A 25,513-nucleotide genomic window follows, 5' to 3' on the forward strand; every position below is an offset into this window, starting at 1 on the left:
AGCTTGCAGTAGGGCTGTAGAGGTGAGTATGGGTTGGTTTGGTTTGGTTCTAACATAGAATTTGAAACAGAGTAGTTGTTTCTAGGATTTTGGATTCAAAACCTATCCTATTAAGTTTGGTTTCAGGGTTTGTTCTGATCTTGGTGGTTCTAAAGTTACCCATGGAACTTGTTCTTTCTTTACCACAAAAATATTGTCGTTTAGCAATTAAATCCAATAATTGTAATAATATATTAAGGGCCCATTTAGTTCATGAAGATAGGGGTATGGAATCGGAATTGGAATGTCCAATTCCAATTGCTTTGGTTAGGCTGAATTGAAGTCCCATCCCTGGTGGAATGACATTCCCCTTCCTTGGGAATGAAATCCTATTCCAGTTGATTTCAATTCCCATTCCGATTCTTGTCTGAACCAAATATACTATGGGAATAGATCATTCTAATTCCAATTTCAAAGAATTTTGATTCCAACTGTAAACCCAATGGACCTTAATATATAGTTCAAATTTATCATTGTGGCTTAAACTTTGTAAATATCGCTTTTTGCATTACTTATTATCCACATTAAAATTTTAAATTAAAGGAAATTTGTTAATATAATTAAGTGGCTCTTTTTTGGACAAACTCAATGGTCAAGTGAGACAATGGCCTTTGTAGTTATGAGTTTCTGGTTCAAATCTTTATATCCTAAAGTATTTTCGGAATTATTTTAAGTCTGGTTCCACCAAGGTCAATCAAGGTCAGTTATACAGGTTGGTTTAGGTAGGATAAACCCCTATACCCTGAGACTAGCCTGGGTGGGGGTTGATTTTAACTTTTAATTAGAATTTGGAACCAGACTTACTTGACAACATATTGGGTAGGGTTGGTTTGAGGCCATTCCATTCGGTTTTAGGTAGAACTGACCCATTTGCTCACCCCTAGATCACAGCTCAATGACACTATCTTTCAGCTTTACTGGGTTTTCAACAAACATGACTTCTTAACTATCCATGTGGGGCCTATCTTGCAATGTCTGAAACTGCTATAGGAAAACTCTCCCAAACGGGCACTTAGGCTCCAGTTAGCTAAAGCTGAATCGTTTAGCCCAAACTCAGCCCTAAGAGTTTTACTAACGTTATGTTTGGTTTGAAGGAAAAAGTAGGAAAAGGAAAAGAAAGGAGAACCTTTACAAATCTTGTATAGGTTTCTTTACATTCCCTTCCTTTCCCTACTCTTTCCTTCAAACCAAACATAATGTAAGTGTACAAGCAGCCCAAGTCTGGCAATTTGCCAATTAGCAGGCGAGATTAGCCCATTAAAGATCAAATGGGATACTAATGAGAGTGATATGCTTGTCTTTCTATTTTCTGTTTATTTTTTTGACCCCCATAATTTGAAACTTGTCTCATATCTCAGGAATCAGGACCGACCAGCGAACGAGTCCCCACTAGATCAATGGCTATGCCAAAATCAATTTACTCAGGTGATCTACTTGGGCCATCTGATTTGGGCATTATTAGGGAGCTGCAATTTAGATTTCCTGGGAAAGTTGATAAGTGGCAAGTTACTGGTGCCCCATATTCCCAAGACTCAAAATTTAGCCCATTTTGAAACCCACATAGTGTCTGAGGCCCACAATAAATTTATAAGTGGCCCAACTTTTTTAAGAAAAATCATGATCGATCCAAATCAGTCGAAAATAAAACTATGTACCCTAAAGGCCTAAACGAGTCTAATAAAATGGCTTTTAACTTCTCATATTTCAATTTAACCATGAATATCACATTAAACAGAACAGGATTCATGTAGTGGGTTCATATGTTTTGAATAAGTCTTAGATTATGATAATGATGAAAAACTATTGAGTTTGAAATGGAACATTTGACCCGCCTAACAAGCTCTCTCAGCCCTGTCATGTTTACTAAATAGGTTTAGACTTAGGCCCATGAGTCCAATATTGCAATCTAAGGCTATGTTTGGGAGTGCTTAAAAATAAGTGTTTATTTGGGCAGGGACACCATTAAGCACTTATTTATGTTTGGGAAATGAGCCCGAAATAAGTGCTTATTTTTTAAATCCAAAATTTTGGCTTTTTTTTAAGTGCTCATATATCAAGCACTTATAGGAAAGTACTTTTACTTGAAAACACTTACGAAAATACTTTTGTGAAAACACTTTTATAAAAGTACTTTTACGAAAGTATTTTTATAAAAGTGCTTTTACAAAAATACTTTTATAAGAGCACTTTTACAAAAGCACTTTTATGAAAGTATTTTTAGGAAAATACTTTTATAAAAGCACTTTTATAAAGGTATTTTTATGAAAGCACTTATATCAAAGTACTTTTATTCATTCACTTTGGATTGGGCATTTTGAAAATTTGAAAGAAAATGAAGGACAAAAGAGTCGCAATTGCTTATTTAAGTGCTTATTAGAGAAAAAGGCACCAAAAGCTCAATATGAAATAAGTGCTTATTTTTTTAAAATAAACATATGAAAAAGGTGGGTGCCAAATGCAGATAAGTGCTTATTTGAATAAACACTTATTTTTAACATAAGCACTCCCAAACATGGCTTAAAAACCCTAAATCCAAGCAATATTTGGCAGGATTATTCTATGTTGCTTTTATCCTTTTGTGATATAATGGCTCCATCTACATGACATATACTTTTATGATGCTAGTGTTCACCTTTAACTCTATAACCATGTATTTAGGATTTTGACTTTTGAGCAAAAATAATAGGGAAATTTCATGATTAGTATCTCGTACTTTGGGCCTGGTGCCACTTTGGTTCCCGAACTTTAAAATGCGACAATTCAGTATCTGAACTTTTAAAACGTGTCAATCTAGTATCTACTGTTAACTAGTCATTAAATGCCTTTGAAAAAAGGCATAAATGCCCTTCGAGTGTCATCTAACTTTCTTTATCAACCATCCAAACATTGACAAAAAATTAACAGTCCTAAATCTTTGCCTCTTTTATTCAAGAAAGTTGGGGTCCAGAATGCCCATTGAGACGTGTCCCTAGCTTTCTTGAATAGAAGCAAAGATTTGGAATTGTTAATTTTTTTGTCAATGTTTGAATGGTTGATAAAAAAAATTAGATGACACTTGAAGGGCATTTGTGTCTTTTTCAAATGCCACTTAATGGTTGGTTAGAAATTGATTAACTGTATGTACTAAATTGACATGTTATAAAAGTTTGGGTACTAAATTGTCGCACTTTAAAGTTCAGGGACCAAAGTGGCACTAGGCCCAAAGTACAAGGTACTAATTGGGAGTTATACCCACTACAGGAGGTGTTCTTGCTGGAAACAATCTGTAAGGAACAAATCTAGACTCGGCCTCATCACATGTGGCAGTTGTTTTCTAAAAAAAAGTTCCACATCAGCAAAATGATATTGTTTGTTGATGTTGTAATTGTATTTGTTTTGAAAACATAATCATACACATTGGCGAACACCCGCCTAAATATGTTAAATATGATTGATGATTGAGTTCAGCTCACAAGCTCGAAAAGTGAACCTAAAAGCAAACATTACTAATGAGTAGGGGTGGCCACGAGTCGAGCTTTTCGTGACCTATTCGAGCTTGGCACGACTCGGTTTAAATCGAATTTAAAGTCAAGCTAGAGCTTGATATATAGGCTCATTTGCTAATCAAGCTGAGCTTGAGCCTAGTGAAGCTTGGCTCATGAGGCTCGTGAGCCTAGTACGATAAATAAATAATTTTTATTATATATACAATAATATTTTATATATAATATTTTTATTTTTTATGTATAATAGTACATAATTTTTATAATTCTTATTTTTTGTATATAAAATAAAAAACATTTTTATATGCATAATAATAAATAATTTTTATATTTTTTAGTTTTTTGTATTGAAAATAAAAAAATATTTTTATTTGTATAATTTTTATTTTTTAGAAAAAATTTTTTGGCTTGTAGTCAAACTTAAAGTTGCAACCTTTGAACTAAATTGAGTTCGAGCTCAAATCTCTAGAATCGAGCTCGAGCTCAAACCTCAAACTCAAATCGAGCTCGAGCTCGAACCTAAAATAATTTCAGTAAACCAAGTATTTGGCTTGGCTCGACTCGAATCCACCCCTACTAATGAGCCAAATTAGCTCAGCTCATTTACTGCCTAATGTTACAGGGTTTGGCAAAAGTATTTTCAAAAGCAAGATACTAGTACTAGATGTTGTCACATTTCAATGTATATATATTTGTCCCGTGTGAATTATAGATACATGTAATAAACTACTAAGATCAGCCCAGCTTGTAGACTGGCGATGCCTTAATTTACAAACAAGGCATCTCACTCTCTGTTGGTGTATGACTGTAATACTAGTTGAGGTGTATAGAGGGATCCATAATGGAATCTAAAAGATTATCTCTTGAGGTTAATTTTTGATATTCTAATGAACACATCAATTTGAGCTTGTCTCTTGCTAGCAATAAGCAATTGTATTAAATTTAGCTGATGATGATGATGATCATGCCAAACAGTTGGGTTAAAAAGGGAAAAAAAGAAGAAGAAAACATCAATTACTTAAAAAGCATGTGAAATGTATTTATGTGAACCATGATGAGGGTTTTGTTCAAATAAACAGACTTTGCTAATTCTGCTTTGTTTATTTCTTCAATTGAGTAAAATGTGTGACTAGATGTCCCAGACTCCCAGCCTCCCAGGTAGGTAGGTGACCAGTTAGACCATTTTCGGTGCTTCACTCTTTTTTCTTTTTGTTCATGGAACCCAGATCCCCCCAAATATCCCATACACCCTCAACCTTCTTTTTTACATGGTCAACAAAAATCAACTCTATGATGAAGTTGTGTTGGACTTGGGCTCTCACAAAAAAAGGCCCAACGACTGAACAAATATCATCCGTCCATGTCTTGGATAGAATAAAACTTAAATAGAAATGCATTTTCAGTGTGCAGGAATTGTTTCTTTTGAAAATTGAATGAAAATTCATCATTTCATCTTTTTTTGGCCACCAGTTTTTAGATCAGTAGTTCAACTGTTTGGTTCAAATGAGCAATCCTTTCCAATTAAAAAAATTAAAAATAATAAAAGTAAAAGCGGCCAAAAATCACTATCAGGAGTAATCGGTCGACATTTCAACTGTCCGAATCTACGGGTCATTGATTAAGTCAATGATTTTTTACCAAGGAATAGATTAAAGGGTATAATGGAATCAGTTGCCTGAACGATTTCTGGGCCGAATATAAATATTAAACAATGGTAAAGGTGCTAAGGGTGCCACTTGCAGCAAAGCAAATTAGAAGAGATGGAAAACAGTTTCTGTTGTAAAAGATGTGGAAATAATAGATGGGAAGACTTAATTTGTTCTGAAAAGTTTACTCTTTTATATTGAAAAAATTGTTTCCCTTAATTTTAGTAAATGCCAAATATAGCAGATAAAATAAATAATATAAAGGCAAATTAATTTCTTCAGGCTCAGGTTGAAAAAAATACAAATACAAATATATAGAGTGCATTTATAAATATAAAATACACATGGAGGATTTCGTGCTAATTAAGTCTTCCTAATTCAGTTCCTCTCATATAAAAACCCAGGTCCCAGCCCAAAGAGTGATTTTTTTTTTTTAATGCATATAACATAAAGACTATGACTTACATCACATGGATATTGTTAACATGAACTAGGATTCGATGCCATGTCACCAATGGAATCCAGTGGCCGAATAAGATCTCTGGATTAGGTTAGAACACCTAATTTTCGTCAAAGATATGAGACTAAGGTGGAATTGACAGTAGAATTAAAAATTTCATCTTAAATCGGCATGCCCGGCCCAGTTCGGCATGATGGTTTATGGGTTGTACTGGGCACGGCATGATTGTATAGGTCATGTTTGATTTGGGGTTTCAGATCTGTGGGCCGGGCCAGTAAAGCACAACCGAGTAGGTCGTGCTACCTGTGGCCCGACATGGCCTAACTCGGCCCATATATTATATAAATTATAATCATTTAATAATATGTAGTATATAATATATTAATAAAATAAAAAATTGTTTTTAATTTTATTTAATTATTATATATATAAACAATTGTATATATCAAAATTCATATAAAATAATATTTTAAGATTTTTAAAAAAATTTTAAATAAATAATTTTGTCCTGATCCACAGCCCGGCCTGGCTTAAGACTCAATCCACAGCCTAACCCGACCCGTAGCACGGCATGGGCATATACTGGCTTAGGCCATGAGCCATACTGGGCCGACCCCCAAAATATCCTAGCGAGAGAGGCACGGGCTGAGACAGTCCAAGGGCCATGCCATGTCGACCCAAGACGACCCGTTTGAAAGCTCTACTTAAGATACAAGTAGCTAGAGAAGATATCATTATTTGATCTATGATTGCTCAACTGAAACAAATAAAATAAAATAAATTGATGTACATGACATGTTAATGTTGTGTTTATTTGTTTGTTTTTTTGTGTTAACATTAGGTTTTATACGCACACTTGTATATTTATCTATTCTCTATGGCTATATATCATCATCATTCATCCTTATCCGGGTCGGTTACTTGAATTCTGTTTTATCAATCTATTTTATTTAATACTATATTCACTATTAAATTATATTAGTATTTAAATCATTTTATTTTATTATTTCTATCATGTCATTTTTTCCTAAAAATGAGGCTTTTGCTATACTACTTCTACCATGCACGTCAAATGCATGTGCTTCCATAGGGTTTTAGGCAGTTTGATCAGCTGGAGGTAGCTGAGGTGTATCTTCTCATCTTTATTTGTTTGCTCATTTTACTTTCTAATCACTTTAGAATTTTGTGGTTTTTATTTTAAAAATAAAAAATCAAATAGTTACAATCGATTCAGTTTTTTAATTAGTAAACCAAATGTAATCATTCCCCTTGACAAGGTTTTTAAAACTGGATCGGGCATGGAACCATTCTGGGTCCGATTCCTGGATCGAATGGTCCAATCATTTGGTCTGAATGGACGATCCACTCCGATAAAAAATAAAAAACAGTCAAAATCATTGTCTGGGTCAACGGTTTGATGGTTCGACTGCTCGGGTTAGTAGTATGCTGACCAAATCAACATTTTTTTTTTTTGCCAAAAAGTGGTTTTGGGGTGAAATAGAACCGGTTCCTGGTTTTTCTGATCTGATTGACTAGTCCAGTCTGATTTTGAAAACACTACCCCTTTAACATGGGCATCTTTTAACATGGTTTTCGAACCATCATTGACTAGGATGATCAGACCATTCAGCCCAGAAACTGTTCATGCAACCAGTTTTGTTTCACCCTTAACCCTTTTTTTGGCCAAAAACTGTTGACTTGGTTATTGACCTGCTGATCTGGGTGGTTGAACCGTCAACCCATTTGATCCGAACAATGGTTTTTGGCCATTTTTCATTTTAATGATTTTTATTTTTTTAAATTGGAATGGGCCATCTATTCAAACCAGATGATTGAACCGCTGACCTAAAAATCGATGGTCAAAGTGGTTCAAGTTCTGGATCGATTTTTAGAACATTGTCTTTTTAACACCACCCATGCATTAACTGGTAATTTATTCTGGGCGTTGGGTTATAGGCAACCAGGGGTGCATCATGCATGGAGTCAGGATTCCTCATATATTGGAGGACATTCTAAGAACTTTAAAATCTTCGAAAAAGTACAGACAGGCCTAATGCAGATTTCTGTATTTCACTGCAGAGCTATAAACATTCAAAATGTCACAGAACTCCATTCTATACATAGCCACCTCCTATCAGTCTGAACATGTATCTGAATGTCAATGTTTATGTCTTGGTGGATAATAACATCAAACCATCAAACCATTGTTGATTGCTTGGTTGTACATAGATAGTATTTTAGCTATCTGGATCAGATTCCTGACCACTCTGTTGCTTATGTACTTTGGGCCTTAAATAAGGTGGTCCATAAGTTTGTTGATTACGGTACTAGGCTCCAATTCTGTTGGGATTGGTTTCAACCCCCAGAATTCTGTTGAGACAAAATTTGATGAATGGAATTGCCTTCATGCCTAAAAAAATGTTGGATCATTAGTTATCTACTAATAGAAGGGAATCAAAAGGGTAAGCTTCTCAATAAGAAAAATGGATGAAAAAACATTACGAGACAAGAAATTGTTATATAAAATTTGTGAGCTAAGAAACTGAAATACAACGTTTACGAGGATGATAATCTTTAGTGAAAATAAATATGATGGGCAAACTTGTCATCAAGTAATTAGGACATAAATAATTGTCTCATTTTACTTTTTGTTTTTGGAATACAGCAAAGTATTCGTATATAAGGATTGATACATAATGTATGTATTTGATTCCAGTTATGTGTATTAAGTAAATAGTGCCACATAGGTGTTTCATCACTAAAAGGCCTCATTAATTGCATTTATACGAATTGATGTTTGTAGAAGCAAATATCGATTTTTGTGCACTTTTTTGTCTTAGGAAGCTTCATTTTAGAACTTCCGCATTTATTAGCATTTTGCTGATGTGGTGACTAATGGTACTTATATGTTATAAATGCCCTCATTGATTGCTTTTTTTTTTTTTTTTATACACCCTCAATATAATAGTCTAGACTTTTAAGATGAAGGTGATGTTCAAATCTTATATGTAATTTCTATGCATCTGTAAAAACTTTAGGTTTTATTAAATTTTCTTTATTCCTCCAAAAAGTGATATCAAAACTAATAGTTCAAGTTTTTACAATTAGTATTGGTCATTCCACACACATACACGAGCGCGTGTTTGTGCGCATGCACATGCACGCCTTTCGATTATCATGGTATTTGCTTGTGGGTTGGATATTTCATCCTTAAAATGAGACACACAAAATATTGTCTTTCTCTTGTTGGATCATTCTTCTCAGATTCTTTGAGGGTAAAGTTTCCAACTGAAAGAATAGACCCTTTGCACAAATTTGAGCACTGTTCTCCTTCACTTAGGGGTGTCAATTTGATTGGATTTCGTCCAATCCAATCTAGTCCAATGTGAGTCCATTGCAAATGGATCAAGTCCAATTCAATCCAATGAATAATTTGGACAATTTTATATTAGTCCAATTCAAATTTATTTTAATGTAGATTGGCTTCAACTCAAACCCAGTCTATTAACACCCATATTCTTATCTTATATTAATGAATCGGATATTGGCTTAATCCAACCAAATCCAATATAAATTTATTATGAATGGATCAAGTCCAGCCCAATCTAATAAATGTTTTGGATCAGATTGGTTCAATCCATTATGTCTTTTTGCTCCGTCCAATCCATCCAAATTGATTTTGGATTGTACGGCCGGTCCATTGACACCATGGTCATAACATATCGATGATTTGGTGTCCATGTTATTTTGTGTCCATGTTATTCCTAAATTTGATTGTAATTTATTTGGACCTAAACCATGGTCATAACCTGATGAGGCCAAATTTGGCCCTCCAGTGAAATTGTGACACGTGGCACCTCGTGACAACTAGGAAAACACCCAGCCAACAAACTTATGATGTTGGTGACCCACCCGGGCACCAGTCTGGCCGGCCTGGCGCGACCTGTGTGTGGCCTGATGCGCGCCCGCGTGACCTGTGCGCGCGGCCTGCGCGCATGATCCGGCCAAGGCGCCCACCGACGAACCTGGCCTAGACACTGACCCGCCGACTGACGCAGGCACCCCTCTGACAACCCGGCCCAGGCGCCGACCTGGCCGCCTGACACAAGCCCCAGCCTGACGACCTTGAGGAGTTCACCACCGTACCCCGGTTCTGGCAGGATGCGACGAGTCTTATCGTTGGGAGGCTTTTCACCCACCTAACCCGAGAGGAATCCGGTATATAAAGACCTCACCCCCCAAAGGGGAGGGGGATGAAAAAGAAAGGGAAGTAACCCTGCTCTCTAGCTCTCTCATATTATCTTCAAAGCTCTCTACAATAAGATTGCTAACTTAAGCATTGGAGAGCCCCCACCAGGAAAATACCCCCGGGACCTCTGATTCAGTTCTTGCAGGTCCTTCAGCTCCCGCCGCCTACGAAGAGGAGGAAAAGATGGAGTTCTCGGAAGTCCCTCAGCTCCCGCCACCTACAAGGAGGAGGAAGAGATGGAGTTCTTGGAGGTCCCTCAGCTCCCGCCACCTACAAGGAGGAGGAAAAGATGGAGTTCTCGGAGGTCCCTCAGCTCCCACCACCTGCAAGGAGGAGGAAAAGATGAAGTTCTTGGAGGTCCCTTAGCTCCCGCCACCTACAAAGAGGAGGAAAAGATGGAGTTCTCGTAGGTCTCTCAGCTCTCGCCACCTACAAAGAGGAGGAAAAGATGAAGTTCTCGCATGTCCCTCATCTCCCGCAGCCTACAAAGGAAAGAAGACCACCTCATGCTGAGGGCAATTGGATTGCGCCGCACCAGGCAGTTCGCCACCAGGGAGCTCCCCACCAGGCAGTTCGCCCCCAGGCAGTTCGCCACCAAGGCAGTTCACCACCAAGGCAGTTCACCACCAGGCAGTTCGCCACCAGGGAGTTCGCCACTAGGCAGTTCGCCCCCAGGCAGTTCGCCACCAAGGCAGTTCGCCACCTAGGCAGTTCGCCCCCAGGCAGTTTTCCACCAGGGCATCGACCGCCTAGTAGGGAGTTCACCAGGCAGTTCGCCACTAGGGAGCTTGCCACCAGGCAGTTCGTCCCCAGGCAGTTCGCCACCAAGGTAGTTCGCCACCAAGGCAATTCACCCCCAGGCAGTTCGCCACCAAGGCAGTTCGCCCCCAAGCAGTTCGCCACCAGGGAGTTCGCCACCAGGCAGTTCGCCCCCAAGCAGTTCGCCCCCAGGCAGTTCGCCACCAAGGCAGTTCGCCACCAGACAGTTCGCCACTAGGGAGTTCGCCACCAGGCAGTTCACCACCAAGGCAGTTCGCCACCAAGCAGTTCGTCACCAAGCTGTTCTCCCCCAGGGAGTTCGCCACCAAGTAGCTCGTCACTAAGGCACGCCACCACTGGGTCGAATAACAAGATACTTTGCCAAAAAATTTTACATCACAAAACATTGGTACGTGGCCGAAAACCACCACATCATAACCTATACTCATGGATGATTTGGTGCAATGAATTTTTCATATTTTCTTTCAAACCCCCTATAAAACAAAAATGGAAGTATCTTATCAATCCCCTATTAGTTTTGTTTGCACAGTTGTCTCTTCATCCTCAGCAATTATTTGAATCTTTAATAGAAGAGAATGTTCAAGACCTAGGGCCTATTTGGTTTGTGGGAATAAAGGTTTGGAGCCAATTCCAGCTGTTTGGTTGGGCGGAATTGGAATCCCATTTTCATTCCCAGTGGAATGGCCATTCCCTCTTTCCTCTTCCCTCCCCCTCCCCCCCACCATAGGGAATGAAATCCCATTCCGATTGATTCTAATTTCCATTCTGATTCTTTTTTAAACCAAAGAAATTATAGAAATAAACCATTCTAATTCCAATTCCTATTTGAACCAAGAGATTATGGGAATAAATCATTCTAATTCCGATTCCAATTCCAACTGTATATCAGAATTTTGGCAAGGGTTTTCAGAATTTTTTTAATTGACACAAAGGGGGCATTCTTTTTTCGGATTTTGAGAAGGGGGAAAGTTGGTCAATGGGATTTTGATTCCCATTGACCAAGAATCCCATGCTCTTTTTTCAGATTTATGTAGGGGCCAGGGAAAGTTTATTTTCCTGGGTATCACTTACAGTTACCCGGGTAAGTGTTTCCTAGGTAACTGCATTTACCTGGGTAAGTAAATTATCGAAAAGCAAATAGGGCCTAAGAAGTAAAGAGTAAATACTACTGTACGTATCAGTATCAAATAACGTAAATTTCAGGGAGTTCATGGTTACAAAAATTCATTTTAGGGTGGAAAAGGTAAAAGACCAGTGCTGAGATATGCGTGACGCAACTGTGATGCAAAAAAATTATTTGAAATATAAAATAAAAAGAAGAGAAAAGAAAGAGAAATAATTTGGGCATGGACCCGGGGTTGATTCTCGGAAGAAAACAAAAAAAAATACCAGAGGTTGTTAAAGTGTCCATGTCCAAGGACAGGAGTGCTTTTATCCAAGGGAGGAGGTGGGCCGATGGTGGGGCCCACTCCCGTTCCAGTCCGAAACTCTGTCCCCTTTACAGATCCAAAAGCCAAAGAGAAAGAGTCCTGTTTGTGTACCTCTACCGGAGGCCCTACACCAACTCGGGTCTCGGACTCTCGGGCCCACCACTTCCTTTCATCCTTTGCCATTGCCAAACGCTGTATTGAGTCAATCACTCCTCATTTCCGATTTTTTCCCTTTTTTTTTTCTTTTTAAAGGTTTTTCTTTTCCCACGCTTACTTTGCACGTGCGGAACATGTGAGTCGCTGACCCTTGCTTCAGTTCTTCGTCTTCTAGCGCTTTGGATTCGACCCACGAGCATAAAGTCGTTTAGCTCGTTGTCAGTCACGTGCCATGGCACGTGAGATCGTTCCTTTGGATACACACAAGCACACAGGAAAAGAATGTGTTCCTTGCTAATTTACGCCATTGGGGTCCGTGGGAAACCTCAGCAACCCTAGCATTTAATTTAGTTGGTATGTTGTTAAAACTAGGTGCAAATAAAAGCACAAAAATGCATCAGGGATAAGACAGACTCAATGTGGTTGTGTAATGACTGTGAAAAACTTCACTATAAAATCAACAGGAGTTACAATAACCCTAGCTTATTCTCCTGTTGATTTCCAAAGAATAGAGTTCCTCACGTAAATCCTAATTTGACCTCCAATGAGAACTCCCCCCATTTTCTCCTTGATTCTTTTTTTGCAGTATAATTTCATATGCACTAGTACAAATGAGTAGAATGCAAGTTCTGGTTGACTTTTGCTTTGAGTTCTACTTTACTTGTGATTCAGATTTTATTTTGCTTTGTTTATACTGCAATCAAACAAAACAAAGTAAAAGCTGAAACAAAAGTATATCAGAATGTACACTCAAATCATTTGCACTTACATACTTTTGAAGTAGTGCAAATGAAATCCAATTGCTAACAAACCAGGCCTTAGAGATAAACCAAAAGACAGCCTCTTTTTTCTCTTTTTCTTTTGTTTTGGGTTGGGGTCAAGTAAAGTTCAAAGGTGATTAAGTTTCTTAAGTAGAGACCAACTTAGATTCAGGAAGAAATCTATACATTTGGGTTTTTGGTATTATTGATGGATCCAACATGTAGAATCTTTCCAGGTTGAAGTGAAACGTAAAGGAACAAATAATATAAAAGCTTAAGAAAAATCCCAGAAGCTTTGTCTTGACAGATTTGATTGCTAAAGGGTAAAGAGGATCGTGCAGAGCTTTTCCTTGTCTCTCCAGATTCTTATTAGTTATATCGAAGAAATTCCATCTTCCAAACGTATGATTGACAATTCTCATTACCATATTTCATGGAAAATGGAACACAGAGACCCTTGTTATAATAAAACTGAACTTTTTGTTTTGAATTTAGTCACATTGTTTCATAGTTCATACATTTGCTATTATATATAAAAGACTGAAACTTAAGATCCTTGCATGTTTGGTTTGATAGAAAACAAGAGAGAAACAGAAAGTTGTTAACAAGTTCCTGGAACTCCTTCAACTTTCTGTTCCTCTCCTATTTTCTATCAAACCAAACACAGCCTTAATAAAAGAAATATCACCCCGCCTTTCAGTAAGATCTGAATCTAATTAGTTCAACTTTCAAAGTGATTAGAGGACCATAGATAAAGCTGTTACATTGAAATTTATATCTAGAGTCAACTCGATCGAATGATCCCCATTGTCCCCACTGGATGATATTTGCACCATATATTAATAGACCAGTGGATGCATTTCTTCAATTATTTGAACAAGAAAGACAAAAGGGTTGTTATTTCAGCAGAAGAAATACTGTGTTCCTTATGTGTTACTCTAACTAGTTTATCATTATATAATTCAAAAAACAAACAAGGGTAGGTTCTCTTAATCAGATCTAGGGGCTTTGATCAATGGCTGGAAGTTTAAACTCAGTATTTCAAGAAGAAGAAGAAGAGCATGAATAATGTTTTGCCAAGAACTTACCAACGAAACCATGCTTTTGAGAACAATATGATTTGATTAGGAATTGAATTTTGTATTCAAGCGGAAAGTGATAGTCCTTATTGTTGTAATAATATTTAAAACAATAGAATACTAAACAGATTGAAAATGGTTGTCTGGAAAAATGAATATTTAATAAATTTTAGTGGTGGAAAAACTGAAAAGTGGAAGGTTCCTTTCATCATATCTAAAAAAGACAAAAGAATAATATAATAAAAATAGGAAAGCATGATGACCAACATTGGGATCAGTTATTTATCTGTCTCTATTAGCTAGATAAATGGGGTTTATTCTATTGTTTATACTGAAAGTGATTGACTGTTATATGCCAAAAATCTACAAAGATTTGGCCATTTGCTTGCTTGCCAAGAATTCTCATTTAATAGTACAATTTTTAATCATAGCATTTATATGGAAGTCCTGATGATCTGATCAGATCTACTTCAAGAAATACTTTAAAACTAACATACTTGTTTCCTTAGTTTTAAGAAATTAGTGGAATACCCATTAATTGGAAGTATGCTTTCAAAATTTTGAGCCTATCTATTATTAATTAATGTACCTCATAATTATTACTATGGTATATGTTTTTCAGACCATGCTCCTCTTTTTATACCAAAATGACCCACAAAACAACCTAGGCCTAACTAGCATTCAAAAATGAAAAAAATGTTCACATGTTCATGCATCCAAGCCATATATTTGCTTGGTTAGTCCCCACTTGTGACTGGTATTTTGACAAAAATGACATCAATCAGATGATCCTAAGATCCTTTCTTTTTGTTGATGGACCCAAATTAATGAAGTAGCTAGGCAATTGTATCAGACAGGTAGGGACTGATAACTGGCCTATGCATGGTTTTCCATCTGCCACCAGTGATGGCCTACATACTTTGAATTGGATTAGATGGATGGACATTAGTACCTTTGTATTCTTGACTGTGGTAGCTAGCTAGAGACTTTCAGGTCACTGTAATATGAATGTATATATATTGCCAGAGAGAGGCATGTGCTATGGAGGTATCTAGCAAATCTGAGATTTTAGAAATGTGCAGACTGCCTCTCTCTCTCTCTCTCTCTCTCTATTCTTTAGTAGGCATCACAGGCTTAATAATAAAATGACAAGAACAGTACTGGGTCATTTTCCTCTAGAAGCCAAGCATTTGTTCCCTTCATATATTTATATTAGTATAGATAGAGACTGTAATTAATCTGTAACTATCATGCATACATTATCCCTCTTCTTAGAAGAACAAGATTCACATATTTAAAACACTAAATCTCAAGAAAAGAGAGGGGGAATAGACCATTTTTATATGAGTGATCATAAAAAAAATTCTGTGTGGACAAGAATAATATAGAAATTGATGTAATTGATGCTGCAACAAGTGTGCACGCAAATCCTTTTGAAGACAAGAATCATCCTTATAGAATCAAGTCATTTTCTTCTATATGCCTCATCAGATGGCACCCTGATAAGCATTGCCAAAAATAACCAGAAAATTTTCCACAAGTTAATTAGAAATTGTTTTATATGCCAAGATCTGTTGCTCTTATATGACTTGTTTCAGCAGTGAAGCACATCAAGATCTTTTCCTCTATAGCTAGGATCGGCTATCCATCATGATCTTAAGTGGCTCCCCATGCAAGATGGTGAAATTTCACTCTAGCTAGTTCTCAGTTTAAATGAAGCTAACTTGTGCTAATAAATTAGCACCGTCCAGAAAAGGTATCAAGGTGTATTTAATCTGACTGCTTTAGTTTTTTCCACTTTGGGAGAGGGCTCAGCCTTATCTTAGCTTGTTAGAGCCAGTTTGGGTAGTTGAGCACCCATATTTCGGAGTGGTTATCTGGAATATCTTCCTATTTCAGCTGCATTTCTGGTGTCTGAAACATAGTGATCGACTTTCCGGATTTTCACCAAACACAGCTTCTGGCATTCTGAAAGCCCTCCCAAACGGGCACTAAGTAGCTGCTTTGAAGAAGCTACCATAGAGGAGGCTTTAATTTAATGGTAAGCTGTGCGGATGGCTGTGCAATGGCCAATTTTAGCTATCAAGTTCAAAATCCATCATGTGTAAAAGCCCTCTCTAATGGCAGCCACTAAAGAAGGCATGGTTTAATTTACACCCCCAGCTTTGGTAATATTTAGTTTGAGTATTCAATCACAGTTTATACATGAGAAACAAGTAAGGAAAGGAACTTGAGAAAGAAAATTAGAATAATTAATGTGCATTTTCTTTGATCGATTGGTAAAATGCAAGCCAATAATGAGATCAAGTTAGCTAGCATTTTAACAAATTTTAATGAGGTTATAGACAATTGCCAGTGCAGCTGAATGCATCTTCCAAATTCCTCTAGCACTTGGGTGTGTAATTAGGCCTACAACAAATACATCTCCATACCAGAATTTAAGGGAAACCATTAAGTATTTTATGATTAATTAGTTAGTGGGTTTACAATGTCACATACTCATTCCCATAGCTAGGTATCTAGAATCCTACAAGCTTTTAACCATTGAAAAATTTCAGTCTATATGCTCTAGAAGAAAAAGAGAGAAGACATGATAATCCCAAGATTTTCTATATGCTTGTCTTGTTTGAGAAGACAAACTGGCCTGTAGCACCTCCTTCATGGCTATGGCGCTAAGCTAGGGTTTAAGCTGAGAGATGAGGGCCCATCCTGAAAAGGGATAGGGCATATTTAGGGAACTTTAAATTATCTAATGAGGAATTCAATGATCAGGCATTAATTTCTTGGATGATAAAAAAAGCACAACCCTGAACCCTTTGATGTTCATGTTCTATTTTCAGGGAGCTGACACACCAAATTTCAAAGCTTCCTGTTTCATTAAAGACCGGAGAAATTCTCTCCAGTTAAGATTGGTAGGTCTGCAATATCAATCCATGGATTCCCCTGGATTATGTTTTCGTTTACTTTTTGTGCCTGAACAAGTTAATGCAGCCTAAACCACAGTTAAGGCCTTGCTTAACTGATATGCAGAGAGCAATCTAATATGTACAGTACTGTAGTGCAAGCCGAAAATGTCGTCAATTGCACCATTTTCATGAACTGAAATACTCTTTGATGAATTATGAGTGATCATATGTGAACCTGCATCGATTGAATTGTGGGGAAAAAGAACTAAATGAACTTCCTGGGTTGCAGAAAGTTTTATGTACAGACATCCAGAATTCAAATTATAGTTTGTCACAGAGATCATTACCCCATTGGAGATATCAAGACTCTCTGGGGCCTAATCTTTTTGCTTGCAAATAAAATTGTCACGCATTTCCCGGTGGATGAACTTGTTCTTGCTTGATCAGGTGCAAAGAACATAAGACAGTTCCTAAACAAGGGAAACCGTGCAACCCCACCACTACAGCTTTGAGGACAATAAATGAGAAAACAAGCAAAAAGTAAAGAAAAGGAAAATAAAGCAGACTCTTTGTTTTCAGTAGAGAACTAATGAAAAGAAAGAAGGAAAAAAAAAAGGCTAGGTAAGACATACAATGGTCAATCAAGCCCTAGCCATTTCTTTTAATTTCAAAGATTTTAGTGTTAAACTTCTGAAGAAATGCTTATTAAGAAAATTATTAGGCAATTAAGTTCAAAGAATTAATTAGTTAAATGCACAGGTCTAACAATCACCTATATACCATCAGCACTACAATTTAATTAATTTTAATACATATCCTTAATCCCGGCCTTCAAAAATGTCTGATCCCTACTCAAAATTTTGCTAATTGAGTAATCCTAATAGCATGTAAATGATATCTTCACATCCAATGGTGGTTAATTCAAAGATAAATTCCAATCAATGTATAGTTCAAATTATAGAAATTCAGATGGTCATTTACAAGGATTTCTGGGTCTATTGCTTGGTGTAATAGTAAAACACATACAAACCAGTGTGTGAACACAGGTTCGAGTTTGAAAGCAGCCACGCAAATATATATATATATATATATATATATATATATATATATATATATATATATATATATCAAAAACGATAATCTACCCTTCCCAAGACCCTGGATAGTCGGGACCAACATTGAGGCCTTTCATTAGGGTATATCATGCCACAAAATTCCAAGAGGACAAAACACACCATCTTATGATGGCGTTGTTCCCACATAAGATGGCACGTTTTATAACCAAACCCATCACATTCTTGGCCTTCTTTCAAGAAAAAAAAAAGAATAAAAAGCACAATTACGTATATAGTTCAGAGTTTTGATTATTTTTCCTTATGAGGAGATCATAGATTCTTTAATAAATTATTTGTATAGAGAATTTGCATCGATTCACACAATGTATTCTCGCAGCACATCTCAACTGTGTATCGAGAATATCTCCTCATGGCAAGTATGGAAAATATTTTCAATGCACTCTAAAGTGTGCATGTGAGGCTCATGTGGGGAGCCAATGAACTCTTGTATAGATACAAGATAAATAGATGTCCCATCCTTTTTTTTCTTTTTAATAATAGAGAGAGAAGTGAAAAGTGAAGAGTGAAGGAATATAGGAGAGAGAAGGTAAAGACAAGAGAGACTGCTTTCATGGAGAAAAATAAAGAGCCAAAAGGAATTAAAAAGAAGGATTTAGACATAAATATGTTAAATTGAAAAGGATGGAGGGAGGGAGAGCCGTGAGAGGGGGGTGTATTCCATAAGAAAAAGTCATGCCGCCTCCAGACAAAGATTTTAGCAGTACGGAACAGAGTCACTACTTGGCCTATTAAATCAAAATAAATAAAATTTGCTAAAATCAGGTGGAACGAATTGAACACTGGGGCAGTTGGCCAATCACCACAAGACACATCAGCCCCATATATCATATATGCGACCCGGAGGTATCATAATTGGTCCACTATTACGAGTAGAACATTAGACGTATTTTGAAAGTAGTAGATGTGAAGTGATGTAGGGGTATAAAATTAAATGATAAACTATATCAACTATCTCCTTATTCCTCTTACTGTTATTTTATTCGTATTCTGATGGTAACTAGTAATATAATGCTTATGGAATTTTGTGGAATAAAACATTCCCTCTCGTAATCATTCCGTCGTTACCTAGGGTTAGGGTTTATAAACCCTAGATTTTGACCTCTCTCGAAACGCGTGTCGTCTCGGGTTCTCATTTCTCGATCTAATTTTTAGTATTTTACCCCCACGATACACGCTTGTATACAGTATTCACTCAGTAGGGGGTAGGGCTAGTTGTAACGTATCGGGTACGTGTCGGTGTTCTACGATCAATCAATTATCGTTCAGCTGTTTGTGATCTTTTGCTTGATTTACGAGATTTCTCTGCCGTGGGATCCAGAAACTGGTGGGTCCTGGTTATTCTTGTATACAGTAGAGATAAATGGGTTTCCATCACTCGAAAAGTTAAAACTGTGTTCCTTCCATGTCCATGTATAACTTGTCCGAGACAAAGCCAGTGTTATGGTAGGCTTGGGTTTATGTTAGCTACCATACATGGGAGATGTGAGCCATTGATGCGGTTGACAATGACGTTGTCTTTATCCTTTACCATGGCATTCGAGTGGTGGGCCACCGTGTACACTTTGCTCTAAGTACCAACCAAAGTGGGGGCCCATCAGTTGAGACATTTGGATTGATAATTTTTAGTGAAGGGAATTATGGGTGCAATGAATAGGTAGTAGGAGGTTATATGGACCATGGTAGACCTCAGATGCATTGTATATGCTCTTCTTATAAAAATAATTTAAAATTTTTTCTTACATTAATTTATTAGTTTTGGGAGCTAAAGGTTAGTCAGATAATGCTTTCTTGAATTGATTAAGTAAAGAGAAAAGGATGACCACAGATCTCTATGAACATCATACCCTAACCCTAACCCTAACCTAATATTAACCCAAATTAAAGAACTAAGCTCTTAAAACCACTCCTTTTGGTCTGAAAACACTGTCACCACCTTTTCTGCCCCACTTTGTGATAAAGCAAAAGCAGAAAAAAGCAAGAAAGAAAAGAAAAACATAAAAGAAACAAACAAAGAAGAAAAAATCAATAAAGAAAGAAAGGACAGAGAAGAAACAGAAAACAAAGTTTCTACCCATGTATCAAATTCTTCAAAGCAAGTCTTAGGCTTTGTTCAGCCTCACACAAAGTAGGAAGCCCCAAGAACTCTCAAAGCTTCTACAAGAATAGTTTGAGACCTCAAACAAGAAAACAAGACAAAGTGAGAAGAGTGAAAGAAGAGGGAAGGAAATTGAGGCATGAATCGAGGTGTCTTGCAGAGCTCGCCGGTGCAACAAATGATCACCGGAAGCCCTAACTGGTGGAACATTAATGCCATGCGCCCACCCGCTCAACAACCCTCACCTCTCCTTCCTTCTCCCACCTCTCTCTTTCCTCAGTATGCACTACCTCCACCTTCCTCTCTTCCTTTAACATCTTGGCCGCATGATAACCAAGAACTTCCAGAGTCATGGAGCCAACTACTACTGTAAACCTCTCTCTCTCTCTCTCTCTCTCTAGTACTCTATATCTATGCTTATCTCTCTATCTATCTTCTTTTCTTCATCTTCATAATCTCCTTTTATCTTCTATACTACCTAGAATTTGATCCAGAAATGATATATCTACATCTAATAATTCTTCTGTATTTTTTTGTTTTTCTTTTTTTGCATGGGTTGATCTAGAGATCTTCTTGTCCATTTCCTTATGGTCAACTCCCTCTCTACTGCCTCTCTATCCATCTCTACTTATTTTTTTCTTGATATGGGTTAAGAAGGTGAACATTTTGATCATTATCTTTCAGGGGTGGCTTGGTAGGCGAGGAAGACAGAACTGCTCTAGGTCATTTTCAGGCTAAGAAGTTGGAAAATTGGGAAGACCAATTGCTCTATCAATCGCCAAGTAGTGTTCCTTCTGTTGATGTTAAACAAGAGGTCTCTGAGAATGGTTACGTATATGGTCATGGAAATGAAGAATTTCAGTCTGCGAGGTCTTCTTGGTCTCAAGTCATGCCTGCTTCCTCTCCAAGATCCAGCGTCACTAGTTTCAGCAGCAATATGTTGGATTTCTCTAACAGCAAGTCAGATGGAAGGCATCAACAACCAGATCACTCATCTGAGGTGAGAACGATCTGTATAGATTAACTTTCTTCTTTCAATTTTAAGGCTGAACTTGGAGCCTCATAAGCTTTGAATTCATTCATCTTTCGTTGCTTTCAGGCAGCATGCCACGCCCTAATTGTCTTGTTTTAGATTTAATTTGCTTTAGTAGGTGAAGAACTTTAATCTGTATCCGTTCTTATTTTCTTCTTCCCTTCTTTTTCTTTTGGAAATTTTTTAGTGTAACAGCACAGCCACTGGAGGGGCATTGAAGAAGGCTAGGGTTCAGCCTCCTCCAGCACAATCTACCTTCAAGGTAGTTGATACAAAACTCAGTAGATCTCTCTCTCTCTCTCTCTCTCTCTCTACCTATCTATCTCTCTCTATCTATCTATCTGTTTGTGCTTGTGCGCATGTTTGTTTCTGTGATTGGCTTTTTTTGGTTGTCCATTTCTCATACATGTGTAATTCTTTATCTGTTTCTCATCTGGTCCATCCAGTGGAGGAAAAATTAAGGATAATACAACATAAACCCGGAAAATTTTCGCAGACAAGTGATATCAAGTGGTCTTCATCTTTATCGATTTATTTTTTTTCTGTTCTTTTTTGTTTTTACCAGGTGAGGAAGGAGAAACTAGGTGACAGAATAACAGCCCTCCACCAGCTAGTTTCTCCATTTGGGAAGGTATGGCATCAAACTCTGCAGTTTGCAATATAATGTTTACAATGCGTAAGAAATAGAGAATAATACAGATAGTTTTTTTATGGTGAAGCCATAAAGTTTTTTTTTTTTAAATCCTAAGCTCTCTTTCTCTTTATATTTATTGTTTTTGATTTCTCGTTTTTCCATTAAAGAGGCCCTGAAGAGGACTTGGGTTTTGGTTGTTTTTGTTTCTCCCTTTTGCAGACTGACACGGCTTCGGTCTTGTTAGAAGCTATTGGGTATATTAGATTCCTTCAGAGTCAAATTGAGGTGATCTCTCTCTCTCTCTCTCTCTCTCTCTCTCTCTCTCTCTCTCTCTCTCTCTCTCTCTTTCTCTCTCTCTCTCTCTCTCTCTCTCTCTCTCTTTCTCTCTCTCTCCTTTAAATTTGCGCAAACAACCATGAATCACTGTGAGGGCATGCAGTTAAAGCTTCATTTTTCTCTGCTCTTTGGCTTCTTTTAGTTATCGAAGTTTGTATACTCAGGTTCTTAAACATATTCCCTCAATTTCTCCCCCTCGAATGCAGGCTCTCAGCTCCCCGTACTTGGGTACTGGATCAGGAAACATGAGGCAACAGCAGTCTGTAAGTAACTGTATAATACTTCGTTTTCCAAAGCATTCTCACTCCTCTCTCTCTCTCTCTCTCTCTCTCTCTCGTGTAACATGCACACACGTGTTTGAGAACGTGCACATATGCTAGTGGTTCAAAAATTAAAACGTTGGTATATATGTCGTACGCCCATTATATTCGTGCTTATCTTCATGAATTTGCTTTCATTAATTCTGTGTATTGCTTAATTATATATTGAATTAGTATTGCATAATTTCTTGTTTAGGTTCAAGGGGAGAGGAATTGCATATTTCCTGAAGACCCTGGTCAGGTATGCTTTATTGGGTCCATCATTACCTCCTCAAAATTAAAGCAAATTAAATTACATATACAAGCTTGAATTTGAGAAGCTAAAATTTTATGAATTGTATTCTTCAACAAGAAAAGGGTATCCAATGAATAAAGTTTTCACCCAACTCAGCTTTATAAGCTTTAGAAAGGTTTTCTGAGTTTAGATTAATGATAAACAGTGAAAAATATAGCTACACTATGACGATTCTGATCGATGGTATTTTAATTTTTTGCTATTATTTTTGTATAGTTGTTGAATGATAACTGCATAAAAAGAAGAGGAACTCCTGAGCAGGTAGGTACTCCTGCTATTAATTACTTCATAGTAACTCTTACTTAAGCAATAATCCCATCTATCATCAACTGAACTGTGATATCAATAGTAATTATATTAACTCTGTGTTGATGATGATAATGTTACAGGATTCTGAGGATGAGCCGAAGAAAGACCTGAGGAGTAGAGGGCTGTGCCTCGTACCCATTTCTTGCACTTTGCATGTTGGAAGTGACAACGGGGCGGATTACTGGGCTCCGAGTCTCGGCGGGGGATTTCGATAGGTAGTTTTAATTTGGTCTCTGCAGCCAGCACACATTAGGGCTTCGTCGTGAGGTGATGATATACCATCATGAGCAGTCAATCTGCTCAATTTAAGGCTGATTGCTCATGATGCTATGCATTAATTCTAGATTTAGAAATGAGTGTTGTTATAATTAATCCAGGGTCTCGCTGTTATCTTATTACTCAGATAAGGTTTGTTCATTTTCATTCTTCATCTTCTAGTTCAATGCTTTAAATTTTCTGTATATGTGCGCAATTATAGTAGTATTGCTGCCGTCTTAATTGCAACAACTGATCATCGGGGAGTATATTAATTTTCTGTTTTTACTGATATTTTTTTTTCTTCTTCTGAAACATGGACCCAGATGGTGGGGATTGAGTTTATACATTTTAATTCAATTCCCTACTTAATATATGTATGTGGCTGATCAAATTTCATTACTAGGATCGATCATAAGCTTCGATTGAAAAATTCCATGAGCCGAATTATATTATTAGTACTATCTAGATTATTAACAGCTTCCAAACATGAGGAGTAACATGTTTCATTCTCACAAAAGTATTCGAAACCTTGGAGCTTTCATTTCCCCTCCCAATACCCAGATAGCTCTAGCTCGGACTTGGAGTTTTCATTTGATATCTGGTGTGCTTGCATCTTACTGATGAGGAAACGCAAGGAAGTGCTATCACAACAGATGAGAAATTAATTCTTTGGCAAAGATTTTTCTTTTTTTCTTGAAGCCAAATGCATGGCTAACTGCATGGCTAACTTAGGCTGCGTTTGGAAGAGGTATAAAACGTCATCATTGTAAAAATACACTAATGACGTTTCACACTGAACCGTATATATAATGACCGTTGCATTTTGAAAATCAACGTAAAAAATGTAAAGTTTTACATCGATAAAATCAATGTAGTTTTGACATCGATTATCGATGTAAAACTTTAAAGGTGATGAGGTTTTACATCTATTGTTGACGTAAAACTATACTCCATCCAAATGCACACAGAATTGAACCGAAGTATAGTTTTACGTTGATAATAATTACACTCTTTTACCAAATGCATACAAAAGCAAATCGATGTAAATTTTACATTGGTTCTTGATTTACATCGCATCCAAATGCAGCTTTAAGTTTGGGTGCTTTATATACGTACTTTTTTTTTCTTTTCTCTCAAAAAAACTGCTTTATATGCGGACATACATGGACTCTCCCTCCTGCTGTATTTTTTTTATTTAACTATCCTTATCAACAAAAAAAAAAAAAAACAACAAAATTAGTAGGGCTCAGTGCTTTTCTGCAATATTTTCTATCTCATGAGATTTTGTTCTCTAACTTGTCCAACTTGTGATTATTCGAGTTGTCGAAAGTCCAACTAAATCAAGAATTTTGAGTCTTAGAACATCGATGACCATTTTTTTTTCCTAATTCTAATGATCATTTTCTTCTTTTTTTTCTTCTTCTTGGAGATAGAAGAACACAGCACACAGCTTCTATGTAGATGGAAGCAAGCCAAACAGCCATTATTTCTCCAACTCCAACCACTGTAACAAACATCCAAACATGTGACCCTCAGTTTTTTGGTGTTTCTATTGTACTTATGAAATTGTCCTCAAGTGGCTTAGGCGATTCCCCTTATATATGTTTCTTGCTGCCATGTCACTGCTGCCACAATCATTATTATGCATCTTAAATGAGTGACACCACCCATTGATTTTTCCATTGTACTATTCCACATGACACATTGTCACAGGTGACTCCTTCGTCACGCCATCAAGCACATACAGTGAGCCATCAGAGTGCCAACCGCATGCCTTCATGGTGTCAATATGTGTGTCATGGGTGGGCTTTGCATGTATTTTGTAAGGGGGACCGCCAATGGCGTTATTATAATTACTTAGTATGATTTTTCGTCCTTTTGATGTTTTCTATTGTCACTCCCCCAAAAGCTTAATGCACTTTTTGAGGGGAGGTAGGTAGTCGAGTGAGTCATGAGCATGTAAAGGTTAAGCATGAGATCCCCTCAACACTGAACTGTGTGCTTATGCTTGCCATCCATTAATGCAATACAAGTAGCATTTTTCTAATTTGTGTGTCATCTTTGTTGCATTTTCTTGTGTTGATGCTTGTTTCTTAGGCTTACTCGTCG

The 25,513-nt window shown here is 37.2% G+C and overlaps 1 protein-coding gene across 1 annotated transcript; it reads left to right on the forward strand.

Moving 5' to 3' along the window:
* Positions 1 to 20,049: 20,049 nt before the first annotated feature.
* Positions 20,050 to 23,695, forward strand: LOC148869104 (transcription factor bHLH68-like). The gene is made up of 9 exons (XM_088970465.1): positions 20,050 to 20,588; positions 20,904 to 21,219; positions 21,440 to 21,514; positions 21,818 to 21,883; positions 22,106 to 22,171; positions 22,429 to 22,485; positions 22,739 to 22,783; positions 23,054 to 23,098; positions 23,227 to 23,695. Exons 1-9 carry the CDS (start codon positions 20,359 to 20,361, stop codon positions 23,359 to 23,361), a joined length of 1,035 nt encoding a protein of 344 aa, XP_088826591.1. The 5' UTR covers positions 20,050 to 20,358; the 3' UTR covers positions 23,362 to 23,695.
* The last annotated feature ends 1,818 nt before the right edge of the window (positions 23,696 to 25,513 follow it).

This window comes from Nelumbo lutea, chromosome 2 (genome assembly GCF_056320005.1).
Source record: "Nelumbo lutea isolate HS-2025 chromosome 2, American lotus-T2T, whole genome shotgun sequence".
NCBI lineage: Eukaryota > Viridiplantae > Streptophyta > Magnoliopsida > Proteales > Nelumbonaceae > Nelumbo > Nelumbo lutea.